Source organism: Symphalangus syndactylus, chromosome 8 (genome assembly GCF_028878055.3).
Source record: "Symphalangus syndactylus isolate Jambi chromosome 8, NHGRI_mSymSyn1-v2.1_pri, whole genome shotgun sequence".
Taxonomy (NCBI): domain Eukaryota; kingdom Metazoa; phylum Chordata; class Mammalia; order Primates; family Hylobatidae; genus Symphalangus; species Symphalangus syndactylus.
Window position 1 is genome coordinate 131,786,982 of NC_072430.2, and position 24,239 is coordinate 131,811,220.

A 24,239-nucleotide genomic window follows, 5' to 3' on the forward strand; every position below is an offset into this window, starting at 1 on the left:
CTGCTTTTGAGTGCACCTGTATCGCTAGCCCTTATTTCTTGCCAATAACAAGTTCAGTGTGGCCCCGCATTTGCTGAGCTCTGCACCCAGCCTCGCCTGGGTCATGCTGGGTCACACAGTTTGGCAGTTGTTGCTATGGAATTGAACTCCACATGAGGAGACCAAAGGCCCTGTTGCAAATCACTGACAAGTTAATGAGGTGACTGACCAGGGCAGATGTGCCCAAACCTGCCTTCAGACCCAAACCACAACTAGGATTCCCAGGGGAGAGTCTTGTTATGTTAGCTCTATATGTAAGACTTGGTCTGTTTGGAAAATAGGTAATACATTCTACAGTGCAGTAGGCAGATAAAAGCTTCTTTTCTCTCTTTTCTCATGCACGGATGCTGGATTTAAAGAGATATTTCTCAGCCTACTGAAATGATGTTAGTTAGTTGGAGTTATTTTCCCATGTAGACATCAGCTGCTGCTACTTCTACCACTATAATTTATTAATGGACCAAATAGTATTAAATGATAGGCAGGGATCCTTCCTTTACTCTCTAGGCCTCCCAAACCCTGTCCAGAAATCCTTACTCAAGGCCAGGAATGGTGGCTCACACCTGTAATCCCAGCACTTTGGGAGGCTGAGGTGGGTAGATCACCTGAGGTCAGGAGTTTGAGACCAGCCTGGCCAACATGGCAAAATCCCATCTCTACTAAAAATACAAAAATTAGCCAAGCACGGTGGGGGTGCCTGTAATGCCAGCTACTTGGGAGGCTGAGGCAGGAGAATTGCTTCAAGCCAGGAGGTGGAGGTTGCAGTGAGCTGAGATAGTGCCATGACACTCCAGCCTGGATGAGACAGACTCCATCTCAAAAAAAAAAAAAAAAAGAAAAAGAATTTAAAAAAGAAAGAAATCCTTACTCAAGCACCTACACAGATCATCCTATAGCTGAAGATTCAGCCTTTAACTTTTGCAAGTTTTCTATTCTTCAGAAATCAAGGTTCCTGTTCTTGACATGGGGGGACACTTTAACAAGCTAAGCCCAAATTATAAACTGGAGGCTGGTGGGCTGAATTTTACTGGGGAGTGTGTTTAATTGCCAGGCACTGGGTTTTTTTAAAAAATTCTGAATTCTGATGCCTTTAAATGACAAATGCACCATCCAGCTCCTAGTAGCCCTGTCCTGAGCGCCTCCTCTCCCCATTACCACATTCAGGTCACCAGCTGTTCCCCAAGGACATCTGAGTCTGCCACCTCTGACAGGGACTTCATTTACCAGGGAATTCTCCAGTAGTGACAAAATGAGCCGGAGAGTTCTTGGAGGAGGAAGATACAGCAAGAAGAACAGAAAGCAAACCCAGCAAACTCAGGGGTTGAAAAAAGACCACCTTTGCCAACTTCCAATTGTCACGGGAACTTGTTTACATCAAAATGGAACACAATTGACTTAAGTGAACTTTGGGGACATAAAAATTATTGTTCTGAACCATGTATCAGGCTACAGGTAGAAAATGTCCTAAAACACAGCTGTGTGAGTGATAATGAGACTGAGTTCTAGAACTTCGAGTGCAAGTAATTCAATGAAATGAAAAACGTTAACAGTAATTAAAATTTCCCAAGTAAATTCCATTTTTATCATGGAATGCAAGCTCTTAGGAGTATAAGGGATGAGTGAATGAGATTGCAGGGAAAATACTTGCAGTTTTTTAGTGATTTGAAATTCTCAGAAGAAAGAATGACTCACTCATGTTTGATTTTGGTTTTCAAACCAAAAAGACTAAGACAATTCTTGACCTTTAAGTCATTTGACTTCCGTGTTTCCACATCATAAGGTTTTGTTAATTTCACAATTGTTATACTCCCTTGAATAGAAAACAATATGCGGAAAAAACTGTGGACAGTGTCTTTATTATCATCCTTGTTACTAAAGTGTAACTTATAAAAGGTCCTCATTCTAATTTGTAAGGACATGTAATTTTCCCTGCAAGGAGCCCATCATTAAACACAGAGAGCTTCCTCCCTTGAAACTGATAAGAAATAATAGAAAATCCCGCCTGTTATACCTCATTCACACCCTTAAAGACGGGCCATAGTGAGGTTCAGGGAAATGTTAGGGCCTGGTCACAAGTCATTTGGGAAACCAAGTAAATAGTTGTCATATGTGAAAACCCACGCCCCACATCACAGAACCATGGGCTGCTAGAGCCGAGGGGACCAGCCAGCCCCCTCTAGGACAAATTCTCACATCCCAGGTGAGGGCCCTGAACCTGAAAAAGATCAAGGAGGTAAGCTCCAGTCTCCTCCCCTCAGCCTGGAGCTCTTCCCAGGGTGCCATTGTACCTTAAAAGGTCCAAGAGCTGCAACCCTCTTATTTGTTGTTGCTGCTCAAAGTGCTTATTTCTGACCCTACCTGAAATTCACAAGGGAATTTGAACTATGTGAGATTACTCATTTCATAACAGGCTTAAATGCTAGTGTGTGGGGAGAAAGTCTAGGGTTGGGGAAGAGATTCCCCAGTAATTCTGTCCCTCTCTTCTCTTGGGTATGGGAGATCCGCCTACAGAACCCCTGCATGCTGGCCTGACCACAAGCTCAGCTCCCAAATCCTGTCCAGGCTGGGATCTAATTTTTTTTTTTCTTTTGAGACAGAGTTTTGCTCTTGTCGCCCAGGCTGGAGTGCTATGGTGAAATCTCAGCTCACTGCAACCTCCACCTCACAGGTTCAATCTATTCTCCTGCCTCAGCCTTCCAGGTAGCTGGGATTACAGGCACCTGCCACCATGCCCTGGTAATTCTTTGTATTTTCAGTAGAGATGGGGTTTCAGCATGTTGGCCAGGCTGGTCCTGAACTCCTGACCTCAGGTGATATGCCCACCTCAGCCTCCCCGGGTGCTGGGATTACAAGAGTGAGCCACTGTGCCAGGCCCCTGAATTTTAGTTTCTTAATATATGTGTATTAACTGCCTGTTGTGTGCTATCTACTGTGATAATCTCAAAGTACAAAAAATGACCCCCAGTTTACAAAGAGTAGAAGTGAAGTTAGGCAAACTGTATTTTAAGGGTGTCCACAGTGGGTCGGGAGTCGGGATCAATGTTTTACTTGTGTTCTCATGACCACCTTCAGGAAGTGTACGCTTGCAATCTAATCAATAAAGTCAGGCACATTCACACTCAAATCCAGCCAGAGCTACAGGGCAGGGCAGGACAAGTACAGCAAAAGAGAAGCAGATAAGCAGCCTGCTAGGGGGTTCTGGCAGGGAGACATTGACACTGGCTGTGATGAGCAGAAAGACCTTGTGGTTTGGCATCTCCACTGAGCTCCTTTGAGAAGAACAGAAAAGACAGAGGCAGAGTGCAAGTGGGAAGGCATTCAGAAAAGGGCAGAGAAGTGGAAATATTCAGATTATCTTCAAGAGTGAATGAGTGGCCCAACTGCTGCAGCTGGAAAGGGTCAAACGGGCAGTAACAAGGATTACAGATGAAAACTCATGCTGGGGCTAGACTGTGGGCCTCCAGTGGTACAGTGATGGGGCTGGACTTCATTCTGTAGACATCAAAGGAGGTCCCCCTTGGTTCTCCACTTTAGATCGTTCCATCTCCACCTCTAACTCTAGCTCTCCTCTCTAGTTACATTGCGAACCATGGCCTTTCCTCAGCACCGAACCAGCCTTGCCTGTCAATGATTGCTTTAGACATAGCAGTTTTGATGTGGGGTTTGATGAAACTATTACCTACTATTACCTACTACTACTACGGGCATTAACCTGTAAGAGAGGAATACTTTCCTTCTTAGGAATACCCCGCTATGCCACTCGAGGGCTGTGCAGCCTCAGGCAGATCCCTCAAGCCTCAGGAATTTGGTGTATTCCTATTCTGATAGTCCCCCTTGAGCTGTCACTGCAGCTCAGAAGGTTGGCCGGCTGCTGAGGACTTGAGGGTGCTGCCTTCCCAAACCACCTTCCGTTATGCACAAGCCACACTCCCAAATCCTCAGCTGGAAGATGTCACAGCGACTTGCAGCCTTCCCATGGAAAACCCATTCATCTCAGGAGGACCAGAGGCTCCCTGTTGTGGCACACACAGCTCTCCTTGACCATGCAGACACAGAGACACACAGCAGAGTGCCGCTCGGGACCGGGAGCCTTCCCAATCCAGAGACTGCTTAGAGGGTGGAAAGTACACCATCTACACATGCAATGCCTTGTGCTTGTTTAACAGCCCAAGAACATGGAAAAGAAGGACCAATGGGGGTACGTGCAAGGAAACCCAGGCTTGGTCAGAGTCAAGTGGCAACCCGAGTTTACAAAGTGATGCTACAACCCAGCAGTTGGTACCTTCATGTAATAGTCTTTCCACAATCATGGAGCAAATGCTGGGGTTGAAGCCAGACACCTGGGTGTGATCCCTGGCTCTCCCGCATCCTAGAAAGTTATTTAGAACTATTGGGAATTTAGTTTCCTTGCCCTGAAGGGTGGAAATAATAATACCTGCATCACAGAACAGAGGTGAGATTAGAACAGGGCTTCTCAATCTTGGCACAGTTGGCATTTTGGATGGATTTTTCTTTGGTGTGGGGACTGTCCTATGCGTTGTAAGATGTTGAACAGCACTTCTGGCCTCTACTTGCTGGAAACCAGTAGCATCCCCCTTTCTGCTAAAACAACTCTCAGCCTCATTCCCATTGGGAGACCCGCTGAGGTGCCTTTATAAAAGCAACTGGTCCTCTTTGTTTTGGGCTCTGCTCATCCCGTTCTTGCCACAGGGCTGATCAAATCTATTTATCTTGGTCCTGAAGCTCAAAGTCATAAAATTTAGAGGCACTGAGTTTTTTTCCCTTTTGCATTTATACAATCTTGGTATATTTACATTAATAATCTCACCAAAAAAGCCAGGCTTTTTTTTCTGTATAATGTGCGCATTTACACAAAAAAGCTAAGGACTTTGTTTTCTTGAAGCTTCATTTTAAAATTGTATTATGAAAGTGGCTCAAGACCGGCTGGACACAGTGGCTCATGCCTGTAATCCCAGGACTTTGGGAAGCCAAGGAGGGAGGATCACTTGAAGCCAGGAGTTTGAGACCAGCCTGAGAAACACAGCAAGACTCCACCTCTACAAAAATAATAATAATATCATCATCATCATCATCATCATCATCAAAAAAATAATTAGCCTAGTGTAGTGGCATGTGACTGTAGGCCCAGCCACTCGGGAGGTGGAGGTGGGAGGCTCACCTGAGCCCAAGAGTTTGAGGCTGCAGTGAGCCAAGATCATGCCACTGCACTCCAGTCTGGGTGACAGAGTGAGACCCTGTCTAAAAAAGAATAGAAAAGAAAAAGCTCTGGCCTGGCGCAGTGGCTCACGCCTGTAATCCCAGCACTTTGGGAGGCCAAGGCGGGCGGATCACGAGGTCAGGAGATCGAGACCATCCTGGCTAACATGGTGAAATCCCGTCTCTACTAAAAATACAAAAAATGAGCTGGACATGGTGGCAGGTGCCTGTAGTCCCAGCTACTGCAGAGGCTGAGGCAGGAGAATGGCGTGAACCTGAGAGGCGGAGCTTGCAGTGAGCCGAGATCGCACCACCGCACACCAGCCTTGGCGACAGAGCGAGACTCTGTCTCAAAAAAAAAAAAAAAGAAAAGAAAAAGCTCAAGATAAATTCTGATGAACAAAATTTTTGATGTACTGAAGAAGGAATAAAGCAGTTTAAGCATCAGTGGATTTGTCATAACTTATGCTCAATAAGGTAGCTGCTCCCAGTAAAATAGGCCAACAAAGGAACCCACTGCACACCTGCTGTGTAAAGATGAAGCAATACCATGAGAAAAATATGGCGTCCCTTCTCTCAGGAAGGTAGTGTTTTGTGTCCTTGTAGACTCCTCTTTACCGTATTGTGCTTTTTGAATGTCATGCACAGCCCCCTATGATTGACTTGAACACTGTTACAGACTGAATGTTTGTGGCTCCCTAAATTCATATGTTGAAATTCTAACCCCCAAGGTGATAGTAGGAGGAGATGTGGTCTTTGGGAAGTAATTAATCAGAGTGGAGTCATCATGAATTGGATAAATGCCCCTATAAATGGGACCCCAGAGGGCTCTTTCTCTCCACCACATGAGGATACAATGAGAAGACACCATCTGCACACCAGGAAGCAGGCCTTCAGCAAGACGCTGAATCTGCCGACACCTTGTTCTTGGGGTTCCCACCCTCCTGGACTGTGAGAAATAAATTTCTCGTAAGCCACCCAGTCTATGGTATTCTGTTACAGCAGCGAGAATGGATGAGGACACATTTGAAAAGAATCATTGATCTGACTCAAAAATTGTCCCAAACTTCTATACCACACTCCTTTCTTGTGAGATTGTGGGAGTAATTGTAATTAAAGAATTGTTTGATCTAATACTTTATCACAAATGAATTAGTGGGCTACTGTCAGAACACGGGGGAGACGTTAACAAATGTTCAAGAGACCTGACAGACAGTAACCAAAGAGGTTCTTGGCTTTGCAGAACAGAGGATCTAGCGTGCTCATCAATGTAGCCGTTCTGGGTGGACTTGAGCAAGACACTAACTTACCTGGGCTTAGGTCTCCTGCACTGCAAACGTGGTATCCTAAGAAGGTTCTTATGAGAAGTCAATGAGCAGAAGCATTTTGAACTCACTGAACAGTGCCTGGCACATAATAAACATACAAAAAATATAGCTATCGCTTCATTAGAACACTGTGCCACTTGTTTCAATAGGGACAATCCAAGAAAGAGTCCTATGGTCAACCATCTGGAAAGACCAAACAAACTTGGATTTTTTTTCTACCAACTTCAGTACTTCTCAGAGCCTTTAAAATGCCATATTTCAGGATGGTGACCCAGTAGGTACCATTTCACACCAGGACCCTTCCTCCATAGGGCAATTCACAAGACTAGTGTCGTATAAAACCATGGGTGAATCGCAGCTTCCTAGACTGTCTTCTAAGCCCAGACTGTGTAATATAATTGAGATTGCTATTAGAATGTGAAAAACATCAGCTGTGAAATACATAAACATTATCAAGGACTAAAATTTGCCAAGGATCTGGGACTACTTAATATTAAATATTCACAAGGTCTCGAAATTCAGGAATGCTGCCCATGTCGGTTTTTACGTCACTTACCCGAGACCCTTTTTCAGGAACACAGTGGCAAACAGAGCAATCTCTTCCTCCGCAAGGACCAACGTATTTCTTTCCACTCTGGAAAGTGAAGCATCTTATTTAGTATACCAGTACTCATCATTCAACTGGGTGCATAACACATACATTATAACAAGCACTCTTGGTTTACCTTTGACTCCATGAGAAGAAAAGACTAATCATGACATATAAAAAGATGAAGAACTTAACACAGTAGCTTAATAATAAGGAGGGTTGATCATATGAGCAAGAAGCTTCCAAAACTGAGGATGCTGAAGGAAAATAAGTATCCTTCTAAAGTCGTTTGGCTTTAACTGGAATCTTCCACAATTTCTCCCTTTCGGTAAGACTGAATTTATTAAGTTGTGAACAGTCTTAGAGTGTAAACTATGTGGTTAGGCAATCCATGCATAGACAATGGAGTCTAGTTTAAATGAAAAGCTTGTTTTTTTTTCAGGGCTTGTTTTGCTTTATCTTCAAGACCAGCTACAGTGTGTCTCCTCCCTCATCAAACTGTCCTTCATAGGACAATTCTTCTGTCCCATCCTTGGGCTTAAAATTAAAATTGTTCTTCCTACAATTTGCTGAGACTCCAAGATGTTTTCTCTAATGTGTTTCTCAAACAGAAACTCCTGAACTTGAATAATTTGGACCTTTTCCCCACTTTTAGCAAACTTTCCAACACTCTCTTTAGAGCATCAGACACACACACACACACACACACACACACACACACACACACACACAAGCCCTTTGGGAAGAATCAGCTCCTTGTTCTCATGAATCGTAATCACCTATATCCAGAGTCATCGTCCACTTCCATACAAAAGCATAGTCCCAGAGTACTATTTCCATAAGCAGATCCCTTAACAGCAATCACCATGATGCCCCTGCAATGAACATGAGCACTGACCGTGCATTCCCAGGCTGGGCCGGCCAGTGAGGACGGAGTGGTGATTTAGGCCTCTGTGTAGTGGACAAAGCACCTCTAGGTGCTAGGACCCGAGGGCATGGATAGGAATATCAAGAAAGCATCAGAGAAAAGGTTTGCCTGGCTCATGATCTGGCCTAACCGTCATTGCAACATTTATACATTGGCTGTACAATTTTATGATTGATCAACATTTTTAAACTTAAGGCTGTGAACTCAAGCCTTTAGACCACTGTATGATGGGAAAACATAAAACAATAAAACTAATATTTATAATTCCCATGGAAGACATATATACATATATATGTGTGAATGCATATGAATATATATGTGTATATATGAATATTCGTGCATGTATACATATATATGAACAGGTATATGTGTATGGGAGGGAAAAGAGTCTAATCAGCATATATCATTTTTCTTTTCACTCACACAATTTAGGCTTATTTTGGAGAAAAATATGCTCAGACACAATCCAAAAGAAAATATCTTTAAGCATTAATTTTAAAAAGACATCTTTGTAAACAATATTCTCATGGATCATTAAAAGCATACAAGAATTTGAAGCTTGACAAGAGTCAAGTGATTAGATAGTTTAAGTTTAAAAATGTATTTGAAGTTTCAGAAATATATGCCTCTTGAGTTTTGAGTAATGTTGTTATCTGTAAATGCAGAAATATTAAGTTAAACACCCTGATAAGGTTAAAAAAAAAAATTAAATGCCCGGGCCCAGGTCGGGACAGCAAGAAAGCACTTAAAGTAACTAGACTGAATACTTGGGTTCATTTAAGGTTGGGCTTCATTACTATGTGTTCACTGAAATATCAAAACAACTGGAGGAAAAAATATAAGGTCAGTTGATTAGATGGCTTGATAATAAGGGCAAGTTTGTTATTATTATTTCTTTGCTTATTTTTGCCAAACATCACTGAGATGTTTGCAGCAAAACTACGTTTCAGGAAAGAATCAGTTTAAAATAGATTAGTAGATTCAAAAAAAAAAAAACAGAAATAGTCACATATCAAGCTTTGACTTGGATCAGTAAAAGGAAAAAGCAAGAGGTGATTTTAGCCTCTGCAAAGTTATTCTACGTAAACATTCCCCAATAAACATTAAAAGAGGAGGGTGAATTTATAGAGGTCTGCACCTCAAAAATAGATTGTATAAATTCATTTTAAAAGATAAACACAATATTTCAGACAATTAAACATTCAAAGTACAAACCACATTCACTGGGAATACATTCACACTCTTGGAAACTAATGTTACTCTTCTTCAAAGAGAAAAAAGGAAAAGTCACTATCTGCCTTATCTCAGATATTGTTAAACATATATTTGTCACATAGAAAAGTTCAAAGGCTGGCTGCGGTGGCTCATGCCTGTAATTCCAGCACTTTGGGAGGGCAAGGCTGGCAGATCACTTGAAGCCAGGAGTTCAGGACCAGCCTGGCCAACATAGTGAAACCCCGTCTCTACTAAAAATAACAAAAAAATTAGCCAGGTGTGATGGCACATGCCAGGAATCCCAGCTATTCAGGAGGCTGAGGGTGGGAGAATCACTTGAACTGGGAGGCAGAAGTGGCAGTGAGCTGAGATCGTGCCACTACACTCCAGCCTGGGAGACAGAGTGAGACCCTGTCTCACCAAAAAAAAAAAAAAAAAAGTTCAAAGAAGTTATTAATGTCTTATACTTGTAATTCCATCTTCTTTTTTCAAAAACAAATAATATAGGCACATAATTTTAAAAATTCAAATGGTGCCAAAGAGTATGACAGGAAAAGAAACGCCCTCTTTCAACACTGGCCCCAAGCTCCCTCCTATATAGGATAATTTTTTTCAAATAGGTGTCTGGGCATTAATAAGCATATTCATACAATGACCTCATTCACACACACACACGCACACACAGAGGCAGATGAGCACATGGGCACACAGGCACAGATGTGTACAAACACACTTTTGGTGATTTGGACTTGTTTTATTTTTATCCAAATGGTGGATTGCTCTGTATTTTGCTGTTTTCACATAATTGAAAGTCTTCAATATCATTCCAAAGTAATACATATGCTTATCTGTCAGACCACATACCATACTTTGTTTAACCAGTTGTTGTTGAAGGAAATTTAGGGAGCTCCCTTCTGTCTATACTGAACACTATCCTGAAATTGGTATTCTTGGGCATATTTATCTGTATGCATGAATAAGAATAAACATGTATGACAAATTCCAAAAAGACACACTCCTGTGTCAATAGGTAAGTGCATTCAAAATCCGGATGGGTAATACCAAATTGCTTCCCACCGACATTGCATCAATTTGTATTGCTACCTTTAAAACCCAATGATAGTATGGCCACTCCCTGTGTGAAATCTCTAGACTCTCTGCACACCACAAGCTGGTAGAAGGCCTGGGATAGAAAAATCTTTGATTCAGAAATTATATTTACTTGTATGCAATATTTTTAAAAAAGCAAAATCTAGGACTCTGCAGACTTTTATAACAGGAAAAAGAATATTACACAAAAATAAACTTTTAAAAATCAAGTAAGAGAAATAGAAGAAATACACATGTATATGTCACAGTATCGTTTCCACTCATTATTTCAGGTGATGCTCTCAAATGCATGTCAACAAAGTTGGGCAAGTCTTATCATCCCTACTCAATACAGGAGATAACTGAGTCTTATATAAGTTAAGAAATGAATCATTGGCAGAGCCAAGAACCACTGGCTCCTCATTCTTTGACCCAGGTGTTTTCTGCTCCCAACTTGTAGGAAAAGGAGAACAGAAGGTAATTTTGCATTTTGATTTGCTTTGAAAAGACCTACAATAACTTGACTCACTGAAATTGCATTGGGTGAATCCAAGGTGGAGAGTATGAACAGGTAGGGATGTATTCACTAGAGTGATTTAAACCAAGTCAGTTGTCTCAAGATCAACCTGAGTTGCAGGCAGGCCACAGTGGGATTTCCCAGACACATCTGAGGGTGAGTTTAATGACTGAGATTCTTCAGTGAGGAAGCACAAGAAAGATAGCTTATTACAGAATGTTCTGGGCTTATTTTTGTTCTGAGCTAAAATGTTCAAATTATTCTCGTATTTCTTGATTTAATCTTGAAATGGCCCAGCTGCCTCTTGCCTGTCTCCAAAAAAAACTTTTAAAGAAAGGGTTATGTTCGTATTAAAATATGGAAATCCCCAATACCTAGGCAATTCAGAAAGCAGTCTTGACTATACAATATAAAAGAAATCTTAGAGTTTATTTAGTCCTATTCTCCATTTTACAGGTAAGAAAACTGAGTCCCAGAGGGTGGTTTCTTTCAAAGTATAACAAAAATTATGCATTCTATAAAGTGAATTTTCATAATGCAACCGGAGCTAGTGAATGTACTTACCCCATATACATATTGTACAGAAAAGAGAATAAGTATAAGTGACCTACGGAAAAACAAAAATGCAGATTAATTTAAACAGTTTATTTTCATGTGAAACAAATTAAAAAGAAAAAGAGTAAAGGAATTAATTCCAGAAAGCTACTTTTTATTTCTATGAGGCTGCTCCTACTAGCCAACTTATCATCAGTGACAAGATCCATGCTTTCCTCTCTCTGGCTGCCATCATTGCCTTTCCTCTTTTTAATCAGCCAAGAAGTGTGTGTTGAACCCCTTGTGTGGTCCTCATTGTGCTGGGGACCATGAGGACCCTCTGAAAGTGAGACCTGGAGGGACAGACGAGTGAAAGAAGATGATTCTCAGAATGAAAACTGCAGGAGAGAGGGAAGGTGGCAGCTTTGTTCAGAGACACACACTGCTGAGACCAGTGTATCCCAAATGCCATTTAGTGGAAGCAACTAGAAGGAGGGAAGATGGAAGGAAACCTAACTGGACTGGGAGGATGGTTTGGAGAAAAAGGGAAATAATATGGAATATTTAGGGAAAAGTTATGTAGTCCAGGACCTTATAAGTGAGGCAGAAATCCGACTGGGGTAATTTCATTATTACAAACAAATTTTAACAGAGGAGATATGCAATTTTAAAAGACCACTAAAAGGCCAAGCGCTGTGGCTCAGGCTTGCAATCCCAGAACTTTGGGAGGCTGAGGTGGGCGGAACACCTGAGGTCAGGAGTTCAAGACCAGCCTGGCCAACATGACGAAACCCCATCTCTATTAAAATACAAAAATTAGCTGGGCATGGTGGTGCATGCCTGTAATCCCAGCTACTCTGGAGGCTAAGATAGGAGAATCACTTGAACCTAGAAGGTAGAGATTGCAGTGAGCCAAGATCATGCCACTGCACTCTAGCCTGGGTAACAGAGTGAGGCTCTGTCTCGAAACAACAAAACAAACCAAACACCCATTAAACACTTGCATATATTTTCTAGGCCTTATATTTGTCAAACAGCTTCTGGGTCCATCACCTTATTTAATGCCTAAAACAGCTGTGGTTAGAACTTCGGGTCACACCATTCCAAAGGATGGTAGGAGAACTGGGGCTCAGTTCTGGGCTGTGATTTATCTGCCATCCTTGTTCTTTCATTCTCTGTAGAGCCTTCTCCTCTCTAAAACCTCATGTCCTAAATGAGCCTTTGTTCTCTACCCTCTACTTCTTCCTCTTTTGCTGAGATGCTGACAAACACTACAGATGTTTACAGAGCTGTGGATCTGGGAGATGAGTAACTGGGTCCAGCCCATACTTAATGGCTCCCACACTAAATTCCCTCTCTCCCCAGATGTTTTTGTGGTAATTCCAATACAAGCCAGGTTGGCTTTTCATTGTAGTAACCAAATAAATAAAGAGAAAAATATAAAAGGGGTGTTAAACACCGGGAATCAACTGCTTTAAATCAGGTTGAATGTGTATTTACAACTCTTGCTTGGTAAATGAGTTATTATCACTGGACATTTTTAAATAGGATATGTTGCATTTTACAGCAATTGTCACTTCTCTCTATATAATCTCATCAAGGATTGTAGGCACAGCATGTTTCTTAAACCTTTTATAGAAGAGCAAACAGACTTAGAAAAGTTGGACAATATGCTCCAAAGAGTGCAGACAGAATGGCCCCGAGGGGGCCAGCTCAGGTCAGGTCCAAAGATCCTTCATAGTTCCTTTATCCTGCACTGGACTTGTTCTTTCTGCCACTGTAGATACTAAAAAATAAGATTGGGGGGTGGAGCCAAGATGGCCAAACAGGAACAGCTCCGGTCTACAGCTCCCAGCCTGAGCGACACAGAAGACGGTTGATTTCTGCATTTCTGTTTGAGGTACCGGTTTCATCTCACTAGGGAGTGCCAAACAGTGGGTGCAGGACAGTCGGTGAAGCACACTTTGCGGGAGCCGAAGCAGGGCGAGGCATTGCCTCACTCGGGAAGCGCAAGGGGTCAGGGAGTTCCGTTTCCTAGTCAAAGAAAGGGGTAACAGACAGCACCTGGAATATCGGGTCAGTCCCACCCTAATACTGCGCTTTTCCAAAGGGCCTGGAAATCGGCACACTAGGAGATTGTGTCCTGCACCTGGCTCGGAGGGTCCTATGCCCACGAAGTCTCGCTGATTGCTAGCACTGCAGTCTGAGATCAAGCTGCAAGGCGGCAGTGAGGCTGGGGGACGGGCGCCCCGCATTGCCCAGGCTTGCTTAGGTAAACAAAGCAGCCAGGAAGCTCGAACTGGGTGGAGCCCACCACAGCTCAAGGAGTCCTGACTGCCTCTGTAGGCTCCACCTCTGGGGGCAGGGCACAGACAAACAAAAAGTCAGCAGGAACCTCCACAGACTTAAATGTCCCTGTCTGACTGACAGCTTTGAAGAGAGTAGTGGTTCTCCCAGCACGCAGCTGGAGATCTGAGAACGGACAGACTGCCTCCTAAAGTGGGTCCCTCACCCCTGAGCAGCCTAACTGGGAGGCACCCCCCCAGTAGGGACACACTGACACTTCACTCGGCCAGGTACTCCTCTGAGACAAAACTTCCAGACGAACTATCAGACAGCTGAATTTGTGGTCTCACGAAAATCCGCTGTTCTGCAGCCACCGCTGCTGACACCCAGCCAAACAGGGTCTGGAGTGGACCTCTAGTAAACTCCAACAAACCTGCAGCTGAGGGTCCTGTCTGGTAGAAGGAAAACTAACAAACAGAAAGGACATCCACACCAAAAACCCATCTGTACATCACCATCATCAAAGACCAAAAGTAGATAAAACCACAAAGATGGGGAAAAAACAGAGCAGAAAAACTGGAAACTCTAAAAAGCAGAGCACCTCTCCTCCTCCAAAGGAATGCAGTTCCTCACCAGCAACGGAACAAAGCTGGATGGAGGATGACTTTGACGAGTTGAGAGAAGAGGGCTTCAGATGATCAAACTACTCTGAGCTACGGGAGGAAATTCAAAACAATAGCAAAGAAGTTAAAAACTTTGAAAAAAAATTAGAAGAATGGATAACTAGAATAACTAATGGAGAGAAGGGCTTAAAGGAGCTGATGGAGCTGAAAGCCAAGTTTCGAGAACTATGAGAAGATTGCAGAAGCCTCAGTAGCAGATGCGATCAACTGGAAGAAAGGGTATCGCTGATGGAAGATGAAATGAATGAAATGAAGCAAGAAGGGAAGTTTAGAGAAAAAAGAATAAAAAGAAATGAACAAAGCCTCCAAGAAATTTGGGACTATGTGAAAAGACCAAACCTATATCTGATTGGTGTACCTGAAAATGACGGGGAGAATGGAACCAAGTTGGAAAACACTCTGCAAGATACTATCCAGGAGAACTTCCCCAATCTAGCAAGGCAGGCCAACATTCAGATTCAGGAAATACAGAGAACGCCACAAAGATACTCCTCGAGAAGAGCAACTCCAAGACACATAATTGTCAGATTCACCAAACTTGAAATGAAGGAAAAAATGTTAAGGGCAGCCAGAGAGAAAGGTTGGGTTACCCACAAAGGGAAGCCCATCAGACTAACAGCTGATCTCTCGGCAGAAACTCTACAAGCCAGAAGAGAGTGGAGGCTGATATTCAACATTCTTAAAGAAAAGAATTTTCAACCCAGAATTTCATATCTAGCCAAAGTAAGCTTCATAAGTGAAGGAGAAATAAAATACTTTACAGACAAGCAAACGCTGAGTGATTTTGTCACCACCAGGCCTGCCCTAAAAGAGCTCCTGAAGGAAGCACTAAACATGGAAAGGAACAACCGGTACCAGCCACTGCAAAAACATGCCAAATTGTAAAGACCCTCAAGGCTAGGAAGAAACTGCATCAACTAACGAGCAAAATAACCAACTAACTTCATAATGACAGGATCAGATTCACACATAACAATATTAACCTTAAATGTAAATGGGCTAAATGCTCCAATTAAAAGACACAGACTGGCAAACTGGATAAGGAGTCAGGACCCATCAGTGTGCTGTATTCAGGAAACCCATCTCACATGCAGAGACACACATAGACTCAAAATAAGGGGATGGAGGAAGATCTATCAAGCAAATGGAAAACAAAAAAAGGCAGGGGTTGCAATCCTAGTCTCTGATAAAATAGACTTTAAACCAACAAAGATCAAAAGAGACAAAGAAGGCCATTACATAATGGTAAAGGGATCAATTCAACAAGAAGAGCTAACTATCCTAAATATATATGCACCCAACACAGGAGCACCCAGATTCATAAAGCAAGTCCTCAGTGACCTACAAAGGGACTTAAACTCCCACACAATAATAATGGGAGATTTTAACACCCCACTCTCAACATTAGACAGATCAACGAGACAGAAAGTTAACAAGGATATCCAGGAATTGAACTCAGCTCTACATAAAGTGGACCTAATAGACATCTACAGAACTCTCCACCCCAAATCAACAGAATATACATTTTTTTCAGCACCACACCACACCTATTCCAAAATTGACCACATAGTTGGAAGTAAAGCTCTCCTCAGCAAATGTAAAAGAACAGAAATTATAACAAACTGTCTCTCAGACCACAGTGCAATCAAACTAGAACTCAGGATTAAGAAACTCACTCAAAACTGCTCAACTACATGGAAACTGAACAACCTGCTCCTGAATGACTATTGGGTACATAATGAAATGAAGGCAGAAATAAAGATGTTCTTTGAAACCAACGAGAACAAAGACACAACATACCAGAATCTCTGGGACACGTTCAAAGCAGTGTGTAGAGGGAAATTTATAGCACTAAATGCCCACAAGAGAAAGCAGGAAAGATCCAAAATTGACACCCTAACATCACAATTAAAAGAACTAGAAAAGCAAGAGCAAACACATTCAAAAGCTAGCAGAAGGCTAGAAATAACTAAAATCAGAGCAGAACTGAAGGAAATAGAGACACAAAAAACCCTTCAAAAAATTAATGAATCCAGGAGCTGGTTTTTTGAAAAGATCAACAAAATTGATAGACCGCTAGCAAGACTAATAAAGAAGAAAAGAGAGAAGAATCAAATAGATGCAATAAAAAATGAAAAAGGGGATATCACCACCGATCCCACAGAAATACAATCTACCATCAGAGAATACTAAAACACCTCTATGCAAATAAACTAGAAAATCTAGAAGAAATGGATAAATTCCTCGACAAATACACCCTCCCAAGACTAAATCAGGCAGAAGTTGAATCTCTGAATAGACCAATAACAGGTTCTGAAATTGTGGCAATAATCAATAGCTTACCAACCAAAAAGAGTCCAGGACCTGATGGATTCACAGCCAAATTCTACCAGAGGTACAAGGAGGAACTGGTATCATTCCTTCTGAAACTATTCCAATCGATAGAAAAAGAGGGAATCCTCCCTAACACATTTTATGAAGCCAGCATCATCCTGATACCAAAGCCTGGCAGAGACATAACCAAAAAAGAGAATTTCAGACCAATATCCTTGATGAACATTGATGCAAAAATCCTCAATAAAATACTGGCAAACCGAATCCAGCAGCACATCAAAAAGCTTATCCACCATGATGAAGTGGGCTTCATCCTTGGGATGCAAGGCTGGTTCAACATACGCAAATCAATAAATGTAATCCAGCATATAAACAGAACCAAAGACAAAAACCACATGATTATCTCAATAGATGCAGAAAAGGCCTTTGACAAAATTCAACAATCTTCATGCTAAAAACTCTCAATAAATTAGGTATTGATGGGACATATCTCAAAATAATAAGAGCTATCTATGACAAACCCACATCCAATATCATACTGAATGGGCAACAACTGGAAGCATTCCCTCTGAAAACTGGCACAAGACAGGGATGCCCTCTCTCACCATTCCTATTCAACATAGTGCTGGAAGTTCTGGCCAGAGCAATCAGGCAGGAGAAGGAAATAAAGGGTATTCAATTAGGAAAAGAGGAAGTCAAATTGTCCCTGTTTGCAGATGACATGATTGTATATCTAGAAAACCCCATTGTCTCAGCCCAAAATCTCCTTAAGCTGATTAGCAACTTCAGCAAAGTCTCAGGATACAAAATCAATGTACAAAAATCACAAGCATTCTTGTACACCAATAACAGACAAACAGAGAGCCAAATCATGAGTGAACTCCCATGCACAATTGCTTCAAAGAGAATAAAATACCTAGGAATCCAACTTACAAGGGATGTGAAGGACCTCTTCAAGGAGAACTACAAACCACTGCTCAATGAAATAAAAGAGGATACAAACAAATGGAAGAACATTCCATGCTCATGGGTAGGAAGAATCAATATCGTGAAAATGGCCATACTGCCCAAGGTAATTTATAGATTCAATGCCATCCCCATCAAGCTACCAATGACTTTCTTCACAGAATTGGAAAAAACTACTTTAAAGTTCATATGGAACCAAAAAAGAGCCCGCATCGCCAAGTCAATCCTAAGCCAAAAGAACAAAGCTGGAGGCATCACACTACCTGACTTCAAACTATACTACAAGGCTACAGTAACCAAAACAGCATGGTACTGGTAGCACAACAGAGACATAGATCAATGGAACAGAACAGAGCCCTCAGAAATGATGCCGCATATCTACAACTATCTGATCTTTGACAAACCTGACAAAAACAAGAAATGGGGAAAGGATTCCCTATTTAATAAATGGTGCTGGGAAAACTGGCTAGCCATATGTAGAAAGCTGAAACTGGATCCCTTCCTTACACCTTATACAAAAATTAATTCAAGATGGATTAAAGACTTATATGTTAGACCTAAAACCATTAAAATCCTACAAGAAAATCTAGGCAATACCATTCAGGACATAGGCGTGGGCAAGGACTTCATGTCTAAAACACCAAAAGCAATGGCAACAAACGCCAAAATTGACAAATGGGATCTAATTAAACTAAAGAGCTTCTGCACAGCAAAAGAAACTATCATCAGAGTGAACAGGCAACCTACAGAATGGGAGAAAATTTTTGCAACCTACTCATCTGACAAAGAGCTAATATCCAGAATCTACAATGAACTCAAACAAATTTACAAGAAAAAAACAAACAACCCCATCCAAAAGTGGGCAAAGGACATGAACAGACACTTCTCAAAAGAAGACATTTATGCAGCCAAAAAACATATGAAGAAATGCTCATCATCACTGGCCATCAGAGAAATGCAAATCAAAACCACAGTGAGATACCATCTCACACCAGTTAGAATGGCCATCATTAAGAAAATCAGGAAACAACAGGTGCTGGAGAGGATGTGGAGAAATAGGAACACTTTTACACTGTTGGTGGGACTGTAAACTAGTTCAACCATTGTGGAAGTCAGTGTGGCGATTCCTCAGGGATCTCGAACTAGAAATACCATTTGACCCAGCCATCCCATTACTGGGTATATACCCAAAGGACTATAAATCATGCTGTTATAAAGACACATGCACATCTATGTTTATTGCGGCACTATTCACAACAGCAAAGAGTTGGAACCAACCCAAATGTCCAACAACGATAGACTGGATTAAGAAAATGTGGCACATATACACCATGGAATACTATGCAGCCATAAAAAATGATGAGTTCATGTCCTTTGTAGGGACATGGATGAAACTGGAAAACATCATTCTCAGTAAACTATCGCAAGGACAAAAAACCAAACACCGCATGTTCTCACTCATAGGTGGGAATTGAACAATGAGAACTCATGGACACAGGAAGGGGAACATCACACTCCGGGGACTGTTGTGGGGTTGGAGGAGGGGGGAGGGACTGCATTAGGAGATATACCTAATGCTAAATGATGAGTTAATGGGTGCAGGAAATCAACATGGCACATGGATACATATGTAACAAACCTGCACGTTATGCACATGTACCCTAAAACCTGAAGTATAATAAAAATAAATAAATAAATAAAAAATAAGATCATTCTTTTTTTTACTTTAAAAAAAAATCCACAATTAAGATTCCTTTCCATTTCTTCTACGTCCACTCCAAATCAGTTAAGACTGGACCATATTCCTTCCCACCACCTTCACTTCTTTCACTCCCCATCATTTCTTGTTCATCATCCTCAGAACTTTTTGTATTTTTTCACTGTTTACCATTTCCCTTTGTTAACTCCCAATGTCTTTTTGAGTCTCGCCGAACAATCTCATATTGGTTTCCTGTTTTTCTATTGCTGCTGTCACACGTAACCACACACTCAGAGGCTTAAAACAATGCGTATATATTATCTTACAGTTCTGGAGGTCAGAAGTCTGAAATGGGTCTGACTGCCAAGACCCAAGGTGTTGGCAGAGCTGTATTCCTTCTGGAGGTCCCCGGGGAGAATCTGATTCCTTGCTTTCTCCAGATTCTAGAGGCTGCCCACATTCCTTGGCTCCTGGTCCCCTTCAACCTTCAAAGCCAGCAATGGCCAGTTGCGTCTCTCTTGCTGCATACCACTGGCCTCTGCTTTTGTAGTCAAAGCTCCTTCTCCGATTGCTCTCTTGCTTCTCTCCCTTACTTCCAAGGATCCTTGTTATTATATTGGGCCCATCCAGATAATCAGGCTTAGGTCAACTCCTCCATCTCAATGTCAGCTGATTAGCAACCATAATTATATCTGTAGCTTTAATTACCCCTTGCCACCTTGCCATGTAACATAACATATTCACAGATTCCAGGGACTAAGATGTGGACATCTGTGGGGGGCTGGGGGTGTTATTAATCTGTACTTGTGAAGTAGTCTGTCCTAACTCTACTAGTTATAGGGACCCTGAAACTTCGGGCATATAAGTCTTTTGCTATTGAAACCTAGTGAGTAAGAGAGCAAGAATCTGGGGCCTTTCCTTGTGCGACTTCCCATTTGGTGATTATGTGGGTGCATTTCAGGGAAAATTGAGAGGGGTGGTGTTCAATAATAAAAATGAGTCATGAAATGGCAGACATGCCCTTAGCTTTCTGGAATGATTTGGCTTTTTGACATATTAAGCATTCAGATGATTTACATCCATACAACAAACATTGAGTAGAAATTACTAAATAAAAGCAGGCAATCACACTGAGGATACTCACCAGGGACCTGTGGCCAAGGACTTGGTCAATCTGAAGGAGCACCTCATTAGTTCTATGTGCAGAGACCACATCACAGGCAAGTCTTAGTACTTAAAAAATATTCTGCCAGTCTTCTCTTCCAGAAGGTTCTTGTTGACAAGTGAGGTTCTGTGTTCTGGGTCAAAGTCTGTTCCTGTTAGATATAAATATATCACTTAAAACACAGCATGCATTATAATGTTGAAAATAATTACTTTCATTTTTTATAGTTATGGAAATATTTTCTAAAGGGTAACTTCAACAATCTTTCCTTAATGATGGTGAAACCGAATAAATATCAGCTTTCATCTTCAGAAATAAAAAATCTTCAAACCCTTTCTATATCATGAATATATTTTTGATAAATGGAAAAATTATGTGTATATATTATATTTTTAAAATATATATTTTAAATATAAAATATATTTTTATATATGTATAAATAATTGCTTCATTTTGCTACGTGGAATTTTCTTCTGTTTAATTTTTTCCCTTGAATATCCAAGTTAAAATTCACTCAAATGCTTCTTTTACTTTATGAAACTAAAAAAGGAAACTTCTAGTATACAAATATACATTTTTGTGTATTTGTACACATACAGCAAATACATATAAAAGTATTTTTATGTAAAATGATACAACCTCTGTGAAAAATATTTTGGCAGTTCCTCAAAAAGTTAAACATAGAGTTACTATATGATCTAGCAATTCTACTCCTGGTATATGCCCAAAATAATTGAAAACACATGTTCACATATAAACTTGCACATGAATATTCATGGAAGCATATTCATAACAGCCAGAAGGTGAACACAACCCACATGTCCATCAGTGGGTGAATGAATAAGGAAAATATGGTATATCCATACAATGGAGTATTATTCAGCCATGAAAAGGAATGAAGTGCTGATATGTGCTACAGCATGAATGAATCTTGACAACATTGTGCCAAGTGAAAGAAGCCACATATTTTATGATTCTATGTATATAAAAAGTCCAGAGTAGGAAATCCATACAGATAGATAGGCAATTGATTGATAGTTGTCAGGGTTTGGGAGAGGAAAGAATTGGGAGGTACAGAGTTTCTTTCTGGGATGATATAATTGCAGTTGTTATGGCTGCACAACATTATGAATATACTAAAAACCTCTGAATTGTAAACTTTAAAAGAGTTAAAATGCTGAATTTTATTTTATCTTGTGAATTATATTTTTATTGAGATAAAATTTAATTTTATCAATATAAAATAGAAAAAATATTTTAAAACTTGACTCAAAGAATTCTTTACTTTGATAAAAGATATATAAATAGATAAAGAAAAAATATTTTAAAACTTGACTCAAAGAACTCTTTACTTTGATAAAAGATGTATTTGGCTCAAATAATTGAAATGTATCATTTAAAAAACTTCAGCTTCTTTAAAAGACCTGCCTCTATGAGTATTAGGTAGACAGAAGGAAACCAGGAATGTTCAACGTTACCAACTTTTTTTTTTTTTTTTTTTCTGAGATGGGGTATTGCCCAGGCTGGAGTGCAATGGCGCGATCTTGGCTCACTGCCGCCTCTGCCTCCCGGGTTCAAGCGATTCTCCTACCTCAGCCTCCTGAGCAGCTGGTGTGCCACCACACCCAGCTAATTTTTTATTTATTTATTTATTTTTTATTTTTAGTAGAGACGGGGTTAAGCCATGTTGGCCAGGCTGGTCTTGAACTCCTGACCTCAGGTGATCAGCCTGCCTCAGCCTTCCAAAGTGCTGAGATTACAGGCACGAGCCACCGCACCTGGCCATTACCAACTATTTTTAAATTTCTAGGTAAAATCTGAGTAAATTAATTCAATGCCGTATGTATGGAAGACTTGTTTCCTAAGTAAGTGGTAGAACAACATTCTACAATAAAGTTTCAATATCAAGCAGAAACCGAATCACTTTGAACACCCAGATCTTTTCCTATCCCTAAATCCATAATTTTAAATTTGTTTTAGTTATAAACTCAGGGGTGCCCAAGGGAGAGAATTCAGTCATAGTTTCCTAGTTTCTGTTTCCGGTTGGGCCAGTAAAGCCCCTTCCTCATCTCTCTTTTCTGCTTATCACTAGAGACAGAAACTAAAAATCATGGTTTCAGGTTGCTAAAAGCCTAAAACAAAACAGAACAACAACAAAATAAGGCAGGTAGGACAAGCTTGTCTAAAGCACATATCAATAAAAACAAATTCTTGTTTTGGAAGGAAAACGCAAATTGTTTGAATACTTAAATTGCATTTGATATTTTTTAACAAATAGGAAACACAGTCAAAAATTAAAGAAAAACCAGAGGTATTTACATTTTAATCCCAAAATATATGATACAAATAAAATTCACATGTATTGTGATAAAGGTTGTACAGAGGAAAATTTTATTAAAATAGAGTGTTGTTGTGGTCACGTTCCAGAGAAGGAAGGCTGATTATGGTCCTAACACCTGGGAGTTTCTCAGTACATTTTAATTGGATGGATGGATAGATGGATGGATGGATGGATAGATGGATAGACAGACAGACAGATGGATGGATGGGCCAGTTTGTAGAAGCATAACTCGTTTCTCACTAGACAAAACAATGAAAGGACACTGGGAGTAGCCAATGCATTCTCATCACATGCCCTTGGTTACCATATAATCTCTATGACAGTAGCGATTTTGTCTTTTTTTATTCACAGATGTATCCCCAGTGCCATCATAGTGCCTGGAATGTATTAAGTTCTCAATATATATTGGTTGGGTAAATGAACATATAGAAGATACTTTGGGACCTTTTGAATGTAAATCAAGTATATTTAATAGGGGATATGAAAGGAGACTAACTTTGAATATAAGTGAGGGCGTGGAATAAGGAAGAATGAGAGAGGGATAACTGGCCTTGGGAAAAGTGGAGAGAAACTGACACTTTGATCACATGTAGGATATCAAGTCACTTAATTCTCACCATGATTTAGTAAGGAAATTAATATTTTCATTGTGCAGCAAAAAAAGTGAATCAATGTAAGTAATTGTGCAAAGTCACAAGGCTAATAAGTGGCAGAACCAGTTTGTTGACTCCAGTATGTGTCCCTTCTCCCTAGTGACACTCCAGCTTAGCTACCTTTGGACTTCTCTGCTCTTCTACTAAGAATTCTCTTATTATAAGAATTATCTTATAATATAAATTTTTAAACTATACACTTTTGTATTAGTCCATTCTCATGCTGCTGTGAAGAAATACCCGAGACTGGGTAATTTATAAAGAAAAGAGGAGATTCATTGATTCGCATTTCTGCATGGTTGGGGAGGCCTCAGGAAATTTACAATCATAGCAGAAGGCACCACTTCACAGGGCAGCAGGAAACAGAAGGAGTACTGAGCAAAGGGGGAAGCCCCTTATATAACCATCACATCTCCTGAGAACTCACTCACTGTCACGAGAACAGCATAGGGGAAACCGCCGCCATGATTCAATTATCTCCTCCTGGTCCCACCCTTGACATATGGAGATTATTACAATTCAAGGTGAGATTTGGGTGGGGACACAGAGCCAAACCATATCAGCTCTCCTCTTTTTTTTTTTTTTTTTTTTGAGACAGAATCTCACTCTTTTGCCCAGGCCGGAGTGCAGTGGCGCTATCTCGGCTCACTGCAAGC

General features: G+C 40.8%; 1 protein-coding gene across 2 annotated transcripts in view; it reads right to left on the reverse strand.

Annotated features, from left to right (window-relative positions):
* COL4A4 (collagen type IV alpha 4 chain) overlaps positions 1-24,239 on the reverse strand; it is a 322,996-nt gene that overhangs the window by 133,163 nt on the left and 165,594 nt on the right. For both annotated transcript variants that reach the window (XM_055290810.1, XM_063645750.1), the window contains 3 exons: positions 20,569-20,740; positions 11,487-11,529; positions 7,141-7,218 (listed from right to left, as the gene is read on the reverse strand). In XM_055290810.1, coding sequence (XP_055146785.1) covers positions 7,141-7,218; positions 11,487-11,529; positions 20,569-20,639 — 192 coding nt within the window. In that variant the 5' untranslated portion in view covers positions 20,640-20,740. The remainder of the gene's footprint in view (positions 1-7,140; positions 7,219-11,486; positions 11,530-20,568; positions 20,741-24,239) is intronic.